This window comes from Hippopotamus amphibius, chromosome 8, assembly GCF_030028045.1.
Source record: "Hippopotamus amphibius kiboko isolate mHipAmp2 chromosome 8, mHipAmp2.hap2, whole genome shotgun sequence".
Classification (NCBI taxonomy): Eukaryota; Metazoa; Chordata; class Mammalia; order Artiodactyla; family Hippopotamidae; genus Hippopotamus; species Hippopotamus amphibius.
In genome coordinates, this window is record NC_080193.1 from 123,138,144 (window position 1) to 123,157,928 (window position 19,785).

General features: G+C 36.5%; 1 protein-coding gene across 2 annotated transcripts in view; it reads left to right on the plus strand.

The window, feature by feature from the left end:
- Nucleotides 1–19,785, plus strand: part of CCDC141 (coiled-coil domain containing 141) — a 207,573-nt gene that overhangs the window by 113,924 nt on the left and 73,864 nt on the right. For both annotated transcript variants that reach the window (XM_057746706.1, XM_057746707.1), the window contains exon 7: nucleotides 6,327–6,521. In XM_057746706.1, coding sequence (XP_057602689.1) covers nucleotides 6,327–6,521 — 195 coding nt within the window. The remainder of the gene's footprint in view (nucleotides 1–6,326; nucleotides 6,522–19,785) is intronic.

Consider the following 19,785-nt stretch of genomic DNA (forward strand, 5'->3'; position numbering starts at 1 on the left):
TATTTGAACAAATGACTACCTCAATTTTTATTTCTCTTATAAATGGGATCTTTATTAGAAAAGATAATTGGCTATGGTTGCTAAGTAGGAATGTTATTGGTTTTCTTATATTGATCTTATGCATAGCAACTAAAAGCCATTGTTCTAATCTATATCTGATGTTCCTTATGGGTAAAATGTATGCTACCCCCTTCCCAACTTAATCTATTTGATTTAGGGAAATCTTCATAAGAAGTGAACATCAAAACCTGGTATTTCTCCCCATAGTTGAATTACATGTTGAGATCCTGAAGATATCCCAACATAGTCTGTAGAAAATTAAAAAGTAAGTCTTTTGAAGACATTAATATAAACTGAGATTGCCTGGTCGGCCAGTGCCACACTCTGATTGTAGGCAAATTGTGTTAGATGAAAATAATTTGGCCAGCTAGACTTTATTAATTTTGATTTAAAAAATAGAAACATCAATACCCCCCAATCTGGCTCTACTCCTTACTTAATCAACTTGAAGAAAATGTGATTAAGAGGAACAAAAATCTAAGAAAAACAAGAAGAAGATACTAAAGAAAAAATAATGATTCTCAGAAAACACAAATCTTGGGACAATTTCTTCCTGACTTCCTGTGTAATTAAATTTTTATCTAAAAACTATGTTGAACCAAGGAAGAAGAAATAAATGTATTTCTGCTCCAAATGTTATTTTGAAGATTTGCTTATGAGTGTAATTTGTTATGATTTTATTTGATTTAAAAAATTTATTCTGCCAAACATCCTTTTAGTTCAGTATTAGCAACAAGCACCCTGCTCTGTGCAGCTGAACCACAGGCTCCACTTGGTGGCCAAGCACTGAACAGAATAAAGGAAACAAGAAACTTCCAAGCCATGTTTTTTCCTACATCTTTTGGAATATTTGAATGGACTGAGAAAAAGGAAAGCTGCAACTCTTATTCAAAGATTGCTTTGGTGGTTGCTTCTCGGCTTTTTGGCTAAGATCAAGTGCAAAGATTGCTTTGGTGACATCTGTCATTTCTGCTGTAGACTGTGAGTCCCAATCCCGATAGGGTAACTGTGGAAAATATAGCTAAAACCCCAAATTTTAGTGAGGCCTGAAATCCAGGAATTTGAAGCACAGCCAATGCACCACTGAATTTACAGATGATTCACTAGAGAAGCAGAAGCATATATGAAATGGTGGTGGCTGTTGTTGCACTGCAGAGAAGTAAGGCTCAGGAAAGCAAAATGCCCTGCTGAAGACCACTTACTAAGTTTCAAATAAAAAGTGTATTTCTGTTTCTCTGCTCTTACCCACAGGCTCTCCTTGATTCAGTAGCTATGATTTCTGCCTTATGGCTGGGAGGTGAAACACCACACTTCTTTCATCTGTAGGTGTTACACAAAATCACAGTTCTTTCTTGTTTGCAATCTGTCTGTGTCTCTGCTGAAATGCACCACAGTGAGGGCAGAGTTCAGATGGCCTGTGGACACTGAACTCGGTACTCATCCAAGAGGGAGATGACCCTTGCTTTCGTGTATGTCAGCTAGAAATGCCCGGGAAAGGAGCATGAGAAGAGACTGTGGCCCAGTTGGCAGTCCAGCTCAGCATGATTGAAGACTTTCAGCTTTTCAGGGGCTCATTGCCACTCTCTAAAAGCATAAACATTTCTTCTAAAAAATTTCTGCTCAAAGCAGACTTTCAAATATTCTCTGATTAAAATTGCCAGGTTTACTTTGTACCGTCTATTAATGCAATCATGTAAAATTCTATGATTTGATGTCAGTGACTTAATTCTCCTTGGTGCTGAACCAAATGGGACTGAAGACTTAGAGACTGAATGAGAAATGAGCTGCATCTAATGAGATGTCCGCCGAAAGAGCCATGGCACAGACATAAGCCGGACATGTGCTTCTGCCACGTGGGCTTTGAGCCAGTCGTCTCCACGACTGATAGTTTCTTAGCAGTTTGTAAATATGTCCCCTATTGTTTCTTGTCCATCTTCTCCTACTTAAAAATTATATCCTGAAGTCAAATTTATAATGAAAATAATTTACCACATGGTGGTGGGTCACTTAAGCCCATCCCTTCATCAGGGAAGTTTTCATGTGAATGAAAGCTTACTAAATATACTGTGAGTATATTGTTTCTTTTCCATTGGAGTAGCTAATATTTTTTTACTTTTAAATTGAGTGGCTGGATAATTTTTATACCAATCCATAATTTTATTTGAAAAGCTAATCTGGGACTGTTAAAAAAAGGCAGGGGAAGAAGAAATCATTTTCGCTGTCTTGTCTATCAGTGCTAATCCTCTTAAAAGAAGCCTTTCAATCAAGTGATCCAAGAGAAGCTCAATTTCCTCAGCAAATGGAACACTGAAAGGTACAGTTTAAAAGGGTTACTACTGTGAGTGAAAAAGGAAAATAATGGCGTGACCTGTGGAGACACCCTGAGCGCAGGAACACGCAGTGCCACACGTCTTTATTGGGTCAGAGATATGCACGTCCATCTGTCAACCTGAGAAGCCAAGGAAATGGCAGGCTTTGGCTTTCTGCTGGTGGAGACAAGTATTGGAAATATTCTATTGCAAAGTGACTGAAACCCAGTCAGAGGTTTAACACTTAGAAACAGCAGCAATGGCTTAGAGAAAACAGACCAAGATTTTCTCCGTTGGGCTCCTCCAGCCTGGACAAGAGTGACAACCAAGTCTTTTAAAGAATGTGATGGATTCAGATGACTCTGGAAAGTGTTGTCTCAAAAATAAAATAGGGGAAGCGTCCCCTAAGAAAAATGGCTGGGGAAATACATCATCAGAATGGTATGGAAGCCCATCAGAAACTGCCTATAGATTGCCTAAAGAAAACAGAACCAATTTTCTGGGAAGACTGAACAGAAATATTCAGTGGACCCAGCTTCATTTACTGTCCACAGAGTTCATGTGAAAATGTAATTAAGAAGACTGGGGATGGAGAATAAGAAAAGATAGGAGGCACAAAATGGTCCTTTATACTTTCCCAGGAAGGTCACAGCCTACTTTTTATAACACATGAAGCACAAGGTTAAAGTGGGTTTTCAAAGACTTGGCTCTACTCCAGAAGTCTCTCTTTAATGTTGTTTGCAAAATTTATACTAAAGGCAGATTTATGAACTCTGTTAGAGAACCAGTATTTCTCTTCTTATTCATAGAGAAGAGCTTTATTATTTTAGTCCAGTTGCTAAGCAAAATATAGCTTGAGTTTGGCTGTAAATTCTCAGTTGTATATGTAAGGCATTGTGTTTATTTAGAAATAGTGAGGCTTCTGACTTCAAATCAGAAAATCCGAGGGTCATAAAGGACTTTTATCAGTTTCAGGTCTTATCCAGACCTTAAGGAAGTTTCACCTCTGTAATTCTAAGTTAATGTGTTTAATCTTTCTGTGGTGTAAAAAGCACTGTTTATCACCTCTCTGCAGAGCTGAGGCCAGGATACTGGTAGAGGAAGGTTCTAGAGTCAAACTACCTGAATTTGAGTTCTGGCTCTTTCACCTGCTAGTGTTGAGACCTTGGGCAAGTTCTTAACCCTCTAAGCCTCAGTTACCTCATCTGTAAAATGAGGATAATAATAGTTCCTACCTTGTAGAGGTGTGGTGAAGGTTAAATGAGATACTATAGGTAAAGCATTTAGCACAGTGCTAGCATACAGGAAGAAAAATCAACCCTTACTATCTTGCAGACAGTTAAGATACCAATACCATAGTGTTTAGTTTTGTCCAGACTGAGCATGTAATGGCTGTAACCTGTCTCTCCGTATCCTAACCTCCTCTCCACCTTCCTTCCCCCTAGCTCTCTGGGCCTCCCCCAGCTTCTCCATATTTGTTGTGTTCTTCCTCTAACGAGCACAGAAGATTCTGGTCAAGGCCAATGTTTTTTGAAAAAAATACCTGCTTTACTCTATGTCTTCACATATTAGGCATTTCTTACCTGAGTTCATTGAGGATTAATGCCCCACAGATCTTAACAGACAGAAAATGAGAGAATGGATCCAAAAGACAGGAAATGGATTAATTGGGTAGCTGGCGGAATTGGGAGAAAAGAAAAAGAGAAACAAAGACTTGTGAAAGCACGTGAACCTGTAGCTGGCTCAGCTCCTTTTAGTCACAGCTATAGTGTTTCTCAACATTGTCCCAACTGGAACATTTGTCTCCTGAAATGATTGGCAAACAACTAGTTTCTTGGTCAAAGGCGTTTGTCCAAAACATTTCACACCACCTTTTCCTCTAGGAGTCTCAATATGTGTTAACATAGTAAAAATTCTAAGTACTGTAGTAAGGAAACCTGCTTTATTTTGCTTATCTCATATTATTGAATACCTAACACTGGCCAGTACATTTGGAGAAGGCTTCCACTATTGTTATTTTAGAACTGGGAAATAGGAATTCCCATAAATAATGAACAAAGTTTGGGGCACTAAGGAACCATGATAAAACTGATGGGAAGAAAAGTCGGACTACTATTTAGTGAGTGCCTATCACGTATGCCAGAAATTATGCTAACTGCTTTAGAAATATTTGCTTTTTCCCAATAAGGTTAGGGTGGTGGTTTTTAAGTGGGAGGGATATTTACAGTGCTTTACAAAATAACATCATGGCACATATTAGCAGTCCTTCAGTGAGGACAAATAGCTCTTTAAAAAATGAAGAATCTTGAGAATTCACGCAGCCTATCTTCATGCCTGAGATATTGCTTTTGCACTCACTGAGTAATTTGGAGACTCTGGACTCTCTTTACCCTCAGTTCCCTGGGATGCAGCATTGTATACAGAACTGTGAATAGTCCTAGTTCTGCCACTTACTGGATATGTAACCTTGAATAACATACTCCTCTGAGCCTGTGGAAATACTAGCAACATAATAACAGCTAACCTAAATTTCTGGGGGTTATACTTACAAAACATAAGTTTATAATTGGTGCTCAAAAAAATGCCAGTCCCTTAATCTACCATACTTATTCTTGCAACCATTGATCAAAATATTTTTCTCTTGCGCAGTTACTAGAACATGTTCTATGTAGTCATAAAATAATATGTACAATTTCTATTTTCAGCATCTACTGACTGTGATTTGAAATACTACCATTTTGTGTGTATGTGCGTGCATTTCTGTGTTTGTAGGACCTGCGTACATTCAATACATTTAATAATGAAAGTATATATAAAATTACATAAAATAACAGCTTATGTAGTGTTAAAGGAAAGGACTACATTTTATTCTTTCTTTATATTCCCTAAGACAGTATTTAGTTGTCTTGTGAAATGAATGAATGGAAGTAATACTGGTAAATTGCACTAAAATTATACTTATTTTGTACAATATAATATAACAAATGTAACAATAATCAGACATTTTGCACTGGGGAACAAACCAGGATGGAGTCAGACTGTGATTTTTGAAATTTGGTGCTAAATTTCTGATGCTTTAACAAGCAGCCTATGCTTACCGCTCAGTCTCAGCTGAGATGGGTACCAGAAAATTCACTAACAAGACTCCTACATTAGAGATAAGCATTATTTTATGAAACTGGATCTGGCATCAGTTCTTTTGCAAGAAATTTGAATTTCCCTTCAAATAAATTGAATGTTAATATGTTTGGTTTACTTCAACTCTTATTTTCTTCTCTATTTACCATGTTTCACCCTCATGCAATAGAAAGCAAAAAAACTACCTCTTTTCCTTTTTTGAAATGTTTGTAAATCATTAATAGTGAAATACTGAGAGGTGATACTGGGGTTGGGGAGGAGAGAATACTGCACGATAGCAGCTATTAACTTTGTGGAGAATAACATCTTAATTTCAGTTCTAAGTGTAGGCAGATGCGCAAGCAACAGCCATAAGCTGTGAGATTTCCCTTCCTCTTGTGCACATTTGCCCACATTGCCAATGGACTGAATTGTGGGAGAGAAATGTTTTTGTACTTAAATGAATAAAAATAGGTAAAAATGAGTTAGAGATTGATGAACACCGATGACTGTATTTTGGGTGTATTTTCAGGTAGTGTTAAGGGAATTGCACGTGACCTGAATTCAGGGCAACCAGACCCTCCATCAATCACACATCCCAGTCAACCTGCCCCTTTCGACTATCATCCCCTTTCCCTTTTTAGCCTCTTTTCTGTGTCCTTTTTGTTTCTTTTACCTACGTTTTGGTACTCAAACCTAGAATGTAGCCTTGACTTCTTTAGGATTTGAAAATAATAACAGGTTTCCGATACATTCAATGCATCTAAATGTCCTCTGAGTCTTACTAGAGATTACAAAGGGGAGGATGTGTAAAATAAACTGAAGAGTGGTCTCTTGTAGGAATGGAATTCCGCGGTGGAGAAGCTGAAGAGTGAGGCACTGGGGATTCTGCTCTGCAAGGAGTATGTGGAGAAAGAACACCTACAGCTCTCTAACCAGAAACTGAATCGGCTTCGAGAGGAATTTGGTCAGCTCATGGTGGAAAGGAAAACCTGGTTAAAAAAGGCAAATGATTTTTTTAACAGCGCGAACAAGGTCAGTGTGAGGTGAAGCTGGTAATTTTAGGTCATCAGGGCAAACCAGTAAGAGACCTGTTATGTCAGCAGGCTGGAGCACAGCATGGAAGTCTCGACTCCGTGTAGAATTGCAAAATTGATGGCAGCAAAAAGGAGCTTTTAAAATACATTCCTACCATGGCCATTATTTTCTTCTCAAAGCTAAGAGACTGTGCTTTGACATGTAAAGGGTCACTTAAAAAAAACCCAGGAGAATTTTATCTCAGAGCTCTCATTGGTCTGTTTGAGGTAGACACTTGTGCCAGCATGGTAGTGTTTCTCCTGAAGGAAGGGAATTATCATAAAATACATCAAGGTTTAAAAAAAAAAAAACCTTAAAACTTTTACCAAAAGATCTTTCCCTTTTAAAAAATCCTCTTTCATTTATTAAGTAAAGATACATAAATATTTCAGGTCTTTGGCATGCAAATCATAAGGCTCTGGTTGACTGCCTTGCCTTGGTTTGCCTTTTTCTTTTTTTTAATTGGAGTGTAGTTGATTTACAGTGTTGTGTTAGTTTCAGGTATGCAACAAAGTGATTCCGTTGTACCTACATATATTTTTTTTTCCAGATTCTTTTCGCTTATAGGTTATTAAAAAATATTGAGTTCATTACCTGTGCTATACAGTAGGTCCTTGTTGGTTATCTATTTTATATATAGTAGTGTATATATGTTAATCCCAAACTCCTAATTTATCTCCCCCCAACCCCCACTTTGTAAATCAGCCAAAGGGAAACCTTGCTTTGGACTGTTTCCAGGCCTTCTGGCGTGGAAGTGTTCTGCTTCTCTAGTTTGATTCATTTTATGTGGATGGTAGCAGGTGGCTCTTACTGAGCATTCATGTTCATGTGTTCATATTACTTGAGTATCTGAGGATGGCGATATTGTTTGAAAAACTTTCTGCCTTTCCCAATCGAACATACACCTTCAAACTGCCTTATTGGAATTAATACCTTACGTTTCACTGACGTTTTTAAAACTGGGCAATGTGACAGGAGATGAATGGGGGAACCCCTGAGTATAGGCATATTGTAATTTAAAGTCATGACATCAACAATCTGAATACAATTTCCTGGTAGGTTTTAAAATTATTTCTTAATTTTGAATGTCTTTATAATAGGAAACTTGGAAAGCATGGATAGTAAAGTTCCAAAATAGAGGTGCCAGAATTATGGTAGAAAAAAAACATGTTAAAGAAATATTTTTCAAATTATTTGTTGTTTGGGATTTCTTTGTATTAAGAGAAGAAACAGACATGATTTCTGGAGCTGTAGAGCTAAGTAAATGGTAAGTGAGGGTTAAATTTCTCTTCAACAGTTCCATTTTTGAATAAGAGTTTAAAATTTACATTACACTCTCATTCTACAAAATGAGTGGGTCATCTTCCAGTTAATTCTATTTCTAAGGAAAACAGTTATAGAACATGTTGCTATGATAAAACACTTCTTCTAGCATAAGCCCTATACTTTATAGTCGTGCAAAATGTAGACTTTTTTTTCTCTCTCTCATTCTTACTTTCTCACTCTTGCTTTCTCTACTCACATTATCTGGTAACTTGCCAGGGAAATTTTTCTTCTTACCTTATTCCTGGGCCTTGAGGGAAGAGGAATGATATCTCTTGCAATAGTAATGTTTGAAAAAGTCAAGAACAGAGTGGTTACTTTCTCAAGCTTATTCAAGTCAAATCCTAACAAATCCTGTTCTTAACCCCAAAGACTTGACTCCTAGAACCTGTTTCATCATTTGAATGTCATGACATTGAAATTAAAATTAGTTGCCTTGGGACTTATCCACGCTACATTTATCCACACTATAGAATTCTCTATAGCCAAGTGGCACTTAGAAAGGTTTACAATTTACATTTTCCCTTTTCAAAGCATCAAGGAAATAATTTCCAACTCCAAATCTAAGAATTCAGTTTGAACCATTATGGATACTTGTACCTCAGCAAAAAAGGAAGCTGGAGTTCAGAAAGTAGATGTTTAAATCACAACTCTTGAAATGAGTTATTTAACATATTATTAAGAAGCAGTAAATGATGAAATAATGTAGTGAGTATATCTGTTTAAATGAAAAAAGGAAAGTCTTCTCAAGACTTGTACATGGTATTTTTTTCATTTATATTATAGAATCCCAAATTTTATAAAATTTTTACGACTTTACCCCATTTTGGGCATAATACTCATAAATACCCCTAGTTAAAATAAAGCACTGGATTTAAGACATTAATATAATTTCAAAATCCCTTAGAATATTTTTTTCTAGTCTGGAAGTTTTGTTTTCACTAGTGAAGGAGTATTTTCAGTTTACATCTTCAATTTATCTCCAAAGCACTGAAATTTCCCTTTGCGAATTCACTTTGTTGAGCTTCGAGTGCACTGGGTTTTTCTGATTGTATCTGCATCCTTGATGAAGCCATGCTGCCAACAGTTGTGAGGGGTCTGAGACTTTTTACCCAACTTTCTAGCTAACATGTTAACTTGCCACAGTTATGGGTGCTCACGGAAGACATGTGGCTTCAGACTCAGTTTCGAAAGACTTTATTACTCAAAGCAAAAGCAGTAACCAGAGTGTCAGATGTCACATCCATTCCCCAAGACCCAATTCCCCACAGGGTGATGCAGATGGGCCCCAACGGCTGAGGGCACCGCTGCAGGGAAAGAATCCTAAACTTGGGGAATTGGCTGTTTTATAGCAAACAGTGAACAAGCCTACTCTGTGTCTCAGAGGAAGACGTTCCCTCAACCCTCAAGGTTGCAAATCCAGCACTGAGAAATGACCCAGATAAAGAGGGGTCAGCGTCAGGCATTCTTGACACACCAGTAAGATGGGTAGGAGCAGTGGAGGCTCGGCCCACACGTGCAAGTCTGGATGTTAGCACTGTGAAAAAAAAAGAGATGGTGTCAGGGCTTTAAGAAAAGGAAATGTACCTCGAAAACCAACTTCACTCTAGATAAGTGGAATCATTTTTTAGCAAACAACCTCTTGTTCCAAATTTGTTAAAGCTAGGTTAGTATTCTTCAATTTCTGTGTCAAATACCAGTGTGAAAAAATGTTAGTACCACGGGTAATACATGAATTAATGAATGTAATAGCTTGAGTGTTTTTGCTCAGTAAAAAGCGAAACATATGATTCTTAAAATAACCTTTAACTTTTTTTTAATTTTGTTAAAATAAAAAGGAATGAATGCCATAATCTCATCTGCCAAATGGACTACTGCTAGTAAGCCTTCCATATCATATTTATTTCTTTTATCGTCCAGATTTTTATTATATGTTTCTAGTATTTTCTGTTGTAGTCATCTGGAAACCCCCCTCTTTTTCCCTTCTTTCCTTTTATTGTCACTTGTCCCTCTCTCTCTACCAGTTCTATCAATATCTAGGGATATTCTTATTTACTAGAAAAAGGTCACAACGTTTTAAGTTGAAGTTGCTAAGTAAGTAGTGTGGCAAATTTGTGAGAATAATTACCCCTTTTCTTTAGGGATTCATTTTATTTAATAAATATTTGTTGAGCCACTACTATGTGTCAGGCACTGTTCTAAATGCTGGGGATATAGCAGAGAATAAAACATACAAAAAAAAAATCTATAAGCCTGTGTAATTCTAATTTGTGAAATGCAATAAAATATAATTATCACCTAATTGTTCACATTGACACGAGTGCCCCACTGCCTTTACTCTGTAGCTTCAGGAGTGAAATTGATAACCTTTTAATCCTGCTAGGGGTTGCTGATTACCCAGGGCTCAAAAGTCTGTTTCTTACCTAGAGAATGTCTACAGTCTGGCTTGAGGCGTGACAGTTTGTACCTGAAATGAGCAATAGGTGGCGATGTTAGCACACAGGCCCTCAGGAGTAGTGTTACTACTGATGCTTTCCTTTTCCTTTTTTTTTTTAAATTGAAGTATAATTGATTTACAATATTATATTCTTTTTGGATAACATAGTGATTCAATATTTTTGTAGATTATACTACATTAAAGTTATTACAAAAGAGTGGCTATATTTCCCTTTGCTGTACAATATATCCTTGTTGCTTATCTATTTTATACATAACAGTTTGTATCTCTTAATCTCATATTCCTATCTTGCTAGTCCCCCTCCACCTCCCCATGGTAAACACTGGTTTTTTCTCTGTATCTGTGAGTCTGTTTCTGTTTTGCTGTATATATTCCTTTGCTTAATATTTTAGATTCCACTTATAAGTGATAACATAGAGTATTTGTCTTTCTCTGACTTATTTCACTAAGCATAGTACTCTCTAGGTCCATCTACATTGATACAAATGGCAAAATTTCATTCTTTTTATGGCTGAGTAGTATTCCATTATATATGCATACCACATCTTCTTGATCCATTCATCTGTTGATGGACACTTAGGTTGCTTCCGTTGTTGTAAATAATGCTGCTATGAACATTAGGGTGTGTGTATTTTTTCAAAATAGTGTTTTCATTTTTGGGGGGTATATACCCAGGAGTGGGATTGCTGGATCACATGGTAGTTCTATTTCTAGTTTTTTGAGGAACCTCCATACTGTTTTTCAGAGTGGCTGCACAAGTTTACATTCCCACTGACAGTGCACAAAGGTTCCCTTGTTTCCATATTCTAACCAACATTTGTTATTTGTGGCCTTTTTGATGATGGCCATTCGAACAGGTGTGAGGTGATATCTCATGGTAGTTTTGATTTGTATTTCTCTGATGATTAGCAATGTTGAGCATCTTTTTATATGCCTGTTGGCCATTTGTATGTCTTCTTTGGAAAAATGTATGTTCAGGTCTTCTGCCCATTTATTATCTTTTTTTGATGTTGAATTATATCAGCTTTTTATATATTTTGGATATTAACCTCTTATTGACCATATCTTTTCCAAATATTTTCTCTCATTCAGTAAGTTGTCTTTTTCTTTCGTTGATGGTTTCCTTTACTGTGTAAAATTTTTATGTTTAATTAGGTCCTAATTTGTTTATTTTTGCTTTTGTTTCCTTTGCCTTTGAACACAGATCCAAAAAAATACTGCTGTGATTTATGGCAAATGGTGTTCTATGTTCTCTTCCAGGAATTTTATGATTTCAGGTCATACATTTAGGTCTTTAGTCCATTTTGAGTTTATTTTTGTATATGGTGTGAGGAAATGTTCTAATCTCATTCTTTTACATGCAGCTGTTTAGTTTTCCCAGCACCACTTATTGAAGAGACTGTCTTTTTTACATTTTATATTCTTGCCTCCATTGTTGTAGATTAATTGGCCATCAGTGTGTGGGTTTATTTTTGGGCTCTGCCTTCTGTTCCATTGATCTATGTATCTGTTTTTGTGCTAGTACCATGCTGTTTTGATTACTGTAGCTTTGTAATATATAGTCTGAAGTAAGGGAGTGTGATATTTCCAGCTTTGTTCTTTTTTCTCAAGATTTCTTTGGCAATTCAGGGTCTTTTGTGGTGTCATATAAATGTTTGGATTATTTGTTCTAGTTCTGTGAAAAATATTGTGAGTATTCTGATTGCATTAAATCTGTAGATTTGCTTTGGATAGTTATAGACATTTTAATAATATTAATTCCTCCAATCCAGGAAAACAGAATGTCTTTCCATTTCTTTGTAGCATCTTCAATTTCCTTTATCAATGTTTCGTAGTTTTCAGAGTATAGGTCTTTCACCTCCTTGGTTAAGTTTATTCCTAGGTATTTTATTCTTTTTGATGTGATTTTAAATGAGATTGTTTTCTTACTTTCTCTTTCCAATACTTCATTATTAGTGTATAGAAAAGCAACAGATTTTATATGTATTAATTGTATATCCTGAAACTTTACTGAGTGCTACTGATGCTTTTCATAAACTAGATTCAAGTGGAGATAGAACCATGTAACTCAAAAAACCCGAGATACTCCCTTGTCATTTTAGAATTATCTACTGTGTTTAGTGAACCTATTTGCTAAATCACTTAGCCACAAATACTAGTACAGGTTGATTGTCAACACCTGATGATAGCTGATTGGAGAAGAGTTTCTCTGGTCACCAGATGTTGCTAAGAGTTATGAGGACATGCATGAAACACAAACATAGCACCTCTTATCATAACTCATCTTGATCCCTTCAAATTTTCATCTTTCATGATTATAGATGATCTCATTTATTATATTTCTAGCATGTTCACAGAAAAGAAGCTCTGGTTAATATGTATTGATCACCCAAAATCTATTTATCATTGTCTAGGGAATGTTTGAATCAAACAGAGAAAAATATGTATATTTCAAGAGCAGAGCATTATGGGCCTGTGTTTATATGACAACGATGATTGAATCTAAAGCTGTAAAACATGACTAATGGGTCACAAAATTTCATTCCCATGCTTTCCATCCCCAGCCATATGATTTCATCAGGGAAAGCAAGCAGGGGAGACTGAGGCCAAAACCACATGGCCTGGTTCTTGGGTGATCAGCCTAAAAGCACAAGTAAGCCAAAGTTGGGGCAGCCAGAGGAACGTAATGGAAGCAATTTGAAATATAATAATTGTTATGGCTTCTACTGATTCTGCCATCACTGCTGAAAAGCTGATGTCTTTTAAAAAGATGATGTTGCTTTTTAAAGATATTTACAGTGATGCAAAAGCAGTAATGCCTACGGACAAAAAAATAACAAGCACTGAGTTTGGTACATTTTTAAAAATTTATATACACGCTATTCTACCTTTTTCAGAATAGATACATTTTAGCCCAGATGTGAGAAACAATTAATTAAAATGGTCCAGTTGTAGTACAGATTGAAAGAAGAAACCTGTCCAAGTAGAAGATCCAAAAAAATAAAAAATATCATCCAGAAGGAATTTGTTGAAGTGACAGAAATGAATTCAAGAAATTACACTAATTTTCACTTACGCATCAAGGAAAGTGTAATTACTTTCAGTTTCATAATTCTTAAGCAGCCTGTCTCTGATTTCTCACTTCCAGAAGAACTTCCCTTTCTCTTAGAGAAGCACCTTGCTTTTACTCCCTCCCTTCTTCCACATTTGCATTCAGCTAATATGTTGTATACCCATTGCTGTCATGCGTCATGCAGGTACTTGAGCTAAAGTAATGAAAGATACAATCCTTGCCTTCAAGACCCCATCAGCCGTCAGCCTCGTTTAGAGGAGAGACAAGGAAACAGAAGTGTGTGTGCTGTGGGAAAAGCCTTGATGGAGTAAGCCTAGGGCACTAGGGAACACAGAAGAGATCCTTAGCCTGACCTAGGGAAAGTGTCAAGCAAGTCTTCCCTAGACGAGAGGACCAGTGAGCTAAATTTGGAAGGCTGAGCAAGAAGGGATTAGAGGAAGGCTATGTGGTACAACATTACGCCGTGATTGGGGAACCTAAGGTAATTTATTTTGTGAGAGTATAGGGTGTAAACTCAGAGTAATGAGAGGAAAAGCATGGTAGAAGAGGCAAGGGTCAGGAAAAGGTCTTGAATAGCGTACTAGGAAGTTTCTATCTTATGCTAAACATGTCCTTAAATATGCAGAGATATTAAGGTCTTGAAAAAATCATGATGAGGCAAACCTCCTCCTGTAGACACAGATGATATCTTATTTTCCTCTGCGCCTGTACTCCCTCTGAGAACGGTTTTAAAACTCATGGTTTTTGAGCTCAGGGATAGGCTATTTAAACTACAGTAAACATTTGATAAATATGGCTAAACTATTAGCATACAGTTATTAAATATCTGTCTATCTATATAAAATAGACAATTATCTAAATCAAGGAGCACCTTTAACATCTTACATTTCTCATGAAAGCCCACAACTCAGTCTGTATTTAATAGCCTTATCATCAAGACACTCAATTTTGTTGTCACTCATTCATGAATATCGTTCACAATAAAGCTATTAACTGACTTCTAAGGCATGAATGTATTAACTGGTTTCCCTTCTATGCATGATTTCAACTGTTGCTCGCCTCCATTGGTAGTAAACATATCCTTCCTTGTATTACAGATATTTCTGGATAGATTGACTTACCTTTGCTAAATTAAAATTCCTTCAGGGTAAGAAACCCATCAGTTTTACTCTGTGTTCACTAGAACATCTAGAACAGTGTCTTCCACATAGTAGATGCTCAATAATTATTTGAATGATTAAAAGCAGTGGAATATTAGAAACTGTGGAGTTTCAAGGCCAACTAACTACATTACACTGTTCATAAGAGATTATACTGATTCAGGGTAGTTGGGATTAGATCCTTTTGAAAGAGGAGTGCTTAATTACTTTACTACACAGGAACACAAATTTCAAGTTCAGTCTCTGTGTCATATCTGAGGAGGGCAGTAATGTAGAAAGAGACGTGTCATCACCCATATCACCTGCTCCGAGAGGTCTTCAGGTGGCATTAATTGCTTATTTCTTTTTATCCCCATAGTATTTCTCTGTGCTCCTTAGAGAGAGATTGTCTTCCTCACCTTTGTATGCCACCTAGTGTTCAAAACATTTTGTTGAATGAATGAATAAATGATTGGCCATGTGACAAATCAGTTTACATTTTGAGCTTGAGTTTACTCTTTTCTAAAATGGTCTAACAGTTCTTCTCTACTTCAGGGAATATTCAGTAATGAAAGTTCTTGAAATTGGTGATGAATGTACAGAGTCTTTGCAGGGGAGAATTGGAGTGTAAATAAATAAATGGAATTGTGGAGTATTAAGCAGATATTTAGAAACATTTGCTAGGATGACACTTTGTATACTAGTATAATGGATTTTGGAGCCAGGCTGCCTGGGTATGAATCTGGTCTCAGACATTTAATAGCTCTGTGACCTTGGGCAGTTACTTAAATTCTCTGTGCATCTGGCTTTCTAATCTGTAAAACAGAAATAATAATTATGTGTACCTGACAGAGTCCTTGCTTTATCTAAATAAGTTAATACATGACTAGTGCATAGAACAGCCAATGACTAGTGCATAGAACAGCCAAGCACTCACTACATGCTAGCTATTATATGTTATTATATATGCATTTAATACTGCACTCACCACTTTAACATGACCTCAGTGCTTTTGTTCATTTTCATACCTACTCCATAGATATTAATAAATATTTGTTAAACAAATGGAAAAAAAGTGCTTTGCACATTGCAAATGGACATATTCCATGTTAATATTCCCAAGATTATCCTAAAACTATTTACGTCAGTTTAGATAAAAGAAAACCAGAAATTATGAAGCAACTAGCTGGCTAATGTTCTACTTATGGGTCTAGTTTATACATCTCTAAGATGGGTTCATCTCAGAAAAAGTAAGAAATGGTCAATACATAAAGTTCCTCCAATTCCTTGTTAATTAAATGCTTCAGATACATGTCACTTTCAATTCCAAATGCCTTCCTTCTTTTCCTTTTTTTTTTTTTTTTTTTTTTTTTTTTGGCTTTTCCAATTGTGAGGCAAAACTCTGCTTTAGGTACTTGTGATTTTAAACACCTCTCATTAGCATCACTAATCTACCTTGTAACACTCATAACACGGAGGGAGTTCTGGGGCCCAGCAGTAACAACTTTGAAGAGGCAAGGAATAAGCAGTAGGAAGTAGCAAGTATTGAGAGCTGAAAATTACATCCCCCTATTGCCCCTGGCCTTCATGGCATTAGAAAGCTTGGACAGAACCTGAATCAGGAATTAGCTTGACAAACTGGGAGCCACCAGAAGTTATCTCAGGTGATGTTTAAGAAAAGATGCTGAAACTTCTGGTGTTTTAAAAAACTGAACCCAGAAGAAAATTGAATCTCTGCAGATAGTGGAATTCAGTGCTCTAATCAGAAGCTGAGTTAAGTTTTATATCCTTAGTAATTATAAAGGTTCAGACCAAACTCATTCTCCAGCCTTGGGATTCACGAAGGAAATGTTCAGGGTTCTGCAGTGTTTTTTGTTTTATTTTATTTTTTTTCATGTTGATTCTCTTCAAACTAGTCAAGAAGTAAACAATATTACTTGTTAAACATCTTTGTGAAACAGCACGATTTAAGAATTATGTTGAATGATTCATGGTTCCTGCTCAGCATATTAATCTCATAGATATTTTAGAAGAACAAAATGTGCCAGGTCTCGATATCATCTCGGTTTGATTTGGTGCAGCCTGCTTTGGATCCTGTGCTCAACAAGGAGAAAGGAAGGATTTTATCAGCATCTTAGAGCACAAAACCCAAGCAATTCCTTACTCTTTCCCAAACCAAACCCGGCTGATTTGTCTCCTCCTTGACTGCTTGAGAATTGAGTGGTGCCGTATAAAATAGTCAAGAAGAGCTAGAACCCAGAGGGAGAAATATTATTCTTGTGTCTATATCCTTGTTTCTTCTAATCCATTCATAAAACCTCTATTTGACCATCACACACAAGGTTTGCAGAAAGAGGGGGATGTGAAGGAAAGAAAATAAAATGTAAAATATTAATTCCAAAGGCATTTATATGGAGGTCACAGTGTTCTTGCCAGAAATAACCTGTTCTGTACCATGTGTGCAACAAAGAGATTCTTTCCAGACCGGATCCAGTATATCAGGTTCCTTACGGATCTGGTAAATACACAAGCACTCAGTTCTATTCTAGGGGTAGATTAAGTGAGAACAATGATACTTAGATCATTTTCTACATGGGAATAAGAGAAACAAACTTTGCATATGATTCAGACAATCACAGACAGTATAATCTTGAAAGAGGTCTCTTAAAATTAAGAAATTTAACCATATCTGTGTCTATAGATTATTCTCATCAGGGTTAAGTTAGAATTAAGGATAAGAAATAAGCTCTCTTACAGCATCCAGCCCATCTTACCTATAGTAGATCTTTGTAAATATATTTGTTGAGCTAATGAGGGAAAGAAATCACTCAGCTGCTCTCTACTGCTGTAGTTCTATTAAGTGTGGTACGTAGAGCAATTCATAAATACTTTCCTGACCCTTTGATCTTTCTGAGAAAAAGCTCTGGAAGAAAATCTGGCTATTTTAATTTCTAGGTTATGGGTTATATTGGGTCTTGATATATCACCTCCTCTTTCTAGTGAATGGTTAGCTCTTCAATTTATTTCCTTGCCATTAGGAAATGATACCTTTATGATAACCTTCAGGAATGGGGTAGAGTCATATCACACATGCATTTAATGTACAAGTGGCTTTAGAATCTAACTCCTATGAAGATGAGATCAATGGCCAAGAATCTGAGGGTAGCAGCTGTGCAGTGGGGCCACGAAGAGAAAAAACCATGTAGGGTGAATGGCAGGTAACAGGTGGCTGTGCTCTTCTCAGTGATTTTTCAAAGATGTGTGTGATCAATCAAGATTTAGAGTAAGAACCAGCAAATATTTTCCAAGTACTTCCTACATTTCCACCATCGTGGCCTCGTTAGTTTCACGTGTTTTCCTTCTTTAATTCTCAACACAACAATAAACATGATGTGTATAAGATTACAATGGCTTTTTATTAAGATAGAATGGAGTTAAACTTATAGGCAAGAAAAAGCACCTTGAAGTCTCTATCCTTTCCCCATTCACAGCAAGAACTTGAGAAATCTCTTAAAGGAAGAATGAAGTGAACGTCTGACATCTAAGTATAGATCTCTTATTTCTTCCTTTATCCTAGCTCGGTGGTTCTCAGTCCTAAGTGAGTATGTATTACTATAAGCATATATTCAACTTTAAGCATAATTTAAGGGAGTTCATGATAATTTTGACTACACCAGATTTTTGCTTTAGGCACTGACTTTAAAACTAACCCTTGATTAACAAGAGACTCCACGTTATTCAAAATAAGCAATAAAATGAAAAATATAAAACAAGATTCCAGAAACAGTGGTTATTGCCTAGTGGTGTTTCAGTGTGTTATGAAAGATCAAGAAAGCAATTCACATCATCTTTTCTAACATCAGCATCTTGAGACATTTGGCTCTGTTGCCCACTGCAGGAAAGAAAAAGGATCAGAGAAGGAAGTGTTCTTCAGGTTTGAAGTTTCTTTAATAAAGCTCTCTTTCTTTTACAGTCCTATAAACGTAAGAGAAATCACTCAGTCTTTCTCTGTATCCTTTCTCACCCGTAGGAAGGACTGGTAGACACTAATTACACAAAGTAAGTTTTAAAATCCTACCTTTTCCACCTAAGATTAACAGTCTTCTTGGAAATGCCCCTTTCTCTTAAGCCTCCCATTGAAATCCTTTGCTATGTGGCACCATAGCCAGGATTTAAGAGTAGAGGCCTTAGGGCCAGACAGATTGAGTACAAATACAAATCTGTCCCTTAGTACAAGTATGACTTTGTGAAATTTATTCAACTTCTCTGAGACACAGTTTCTTCCGTCATTTAAGGGGGATAATGTCTCCCTCCCATAGCTGTTAAGAACAATATGCCTGGAACTCAGTAGACACTCGAAAATATTTGTTCACTGAATGAAAAGTAATTGTGAAACACAAAGTGGAGAAGAAGCACATGGTTCTCTTTAAACTGTACTGATTATTACTATCATCTACTAAATAAATAGCAATGAATGTGCTTTATACGCTCTTGGTGAATGCAAAGAGCAGATTCAGAAGACACAAGACAGTGGTGGGAAAACAGAATACCACCATATAAGTCATATGATGGTATTTGAGAGATTTCATTTGTAAATTCGAATTTTGTCCACTTCCAGTTCTGCCATTAAAACTCACTCCCTCTGGTGTGGAGAAAAGAGAACCATCCTACACTGTTGGTGGGATAAATTGGTGTAGCTACTATGGAAAACAGTATGGAGGTTCCTCAAAAAACTAAAAATAGAGTTGCCATATGATCCAGCAGTCTCACTCCTGGGCATATATCTAAACAAAACTGTAATTCGAAATGATACATGCACCCCAATGTTCACAGCAGCACTATTTGCAATAGTCAGGACATGGAAACCTAAATGTCCATTGACAGATGAATGGATAAAGAAGGTGTGGTATGTATACATATATATACACACAATGGTGGTATATAGATACAATGGAATATTACTCAGCCATAAAAAAGAATGAAATAATGTCATTTACAACAATGTGGATGGACCTAGAGATTATCATACTATGTGAAGTAAGTCAGAGAAAGACAAATGTCATATGATATCACTTATATGTGGAATCTAAAATATGACACAAATTAACTTATCTACAAAACAGAAACAGACTCACAGACATAGAGAACAGACTTGTGGTTGCCAAGGGGATTGGGAGTTTGGGATTAGCAGATGTAAACTATTGTATATAGGATGAATAAACAACAAGG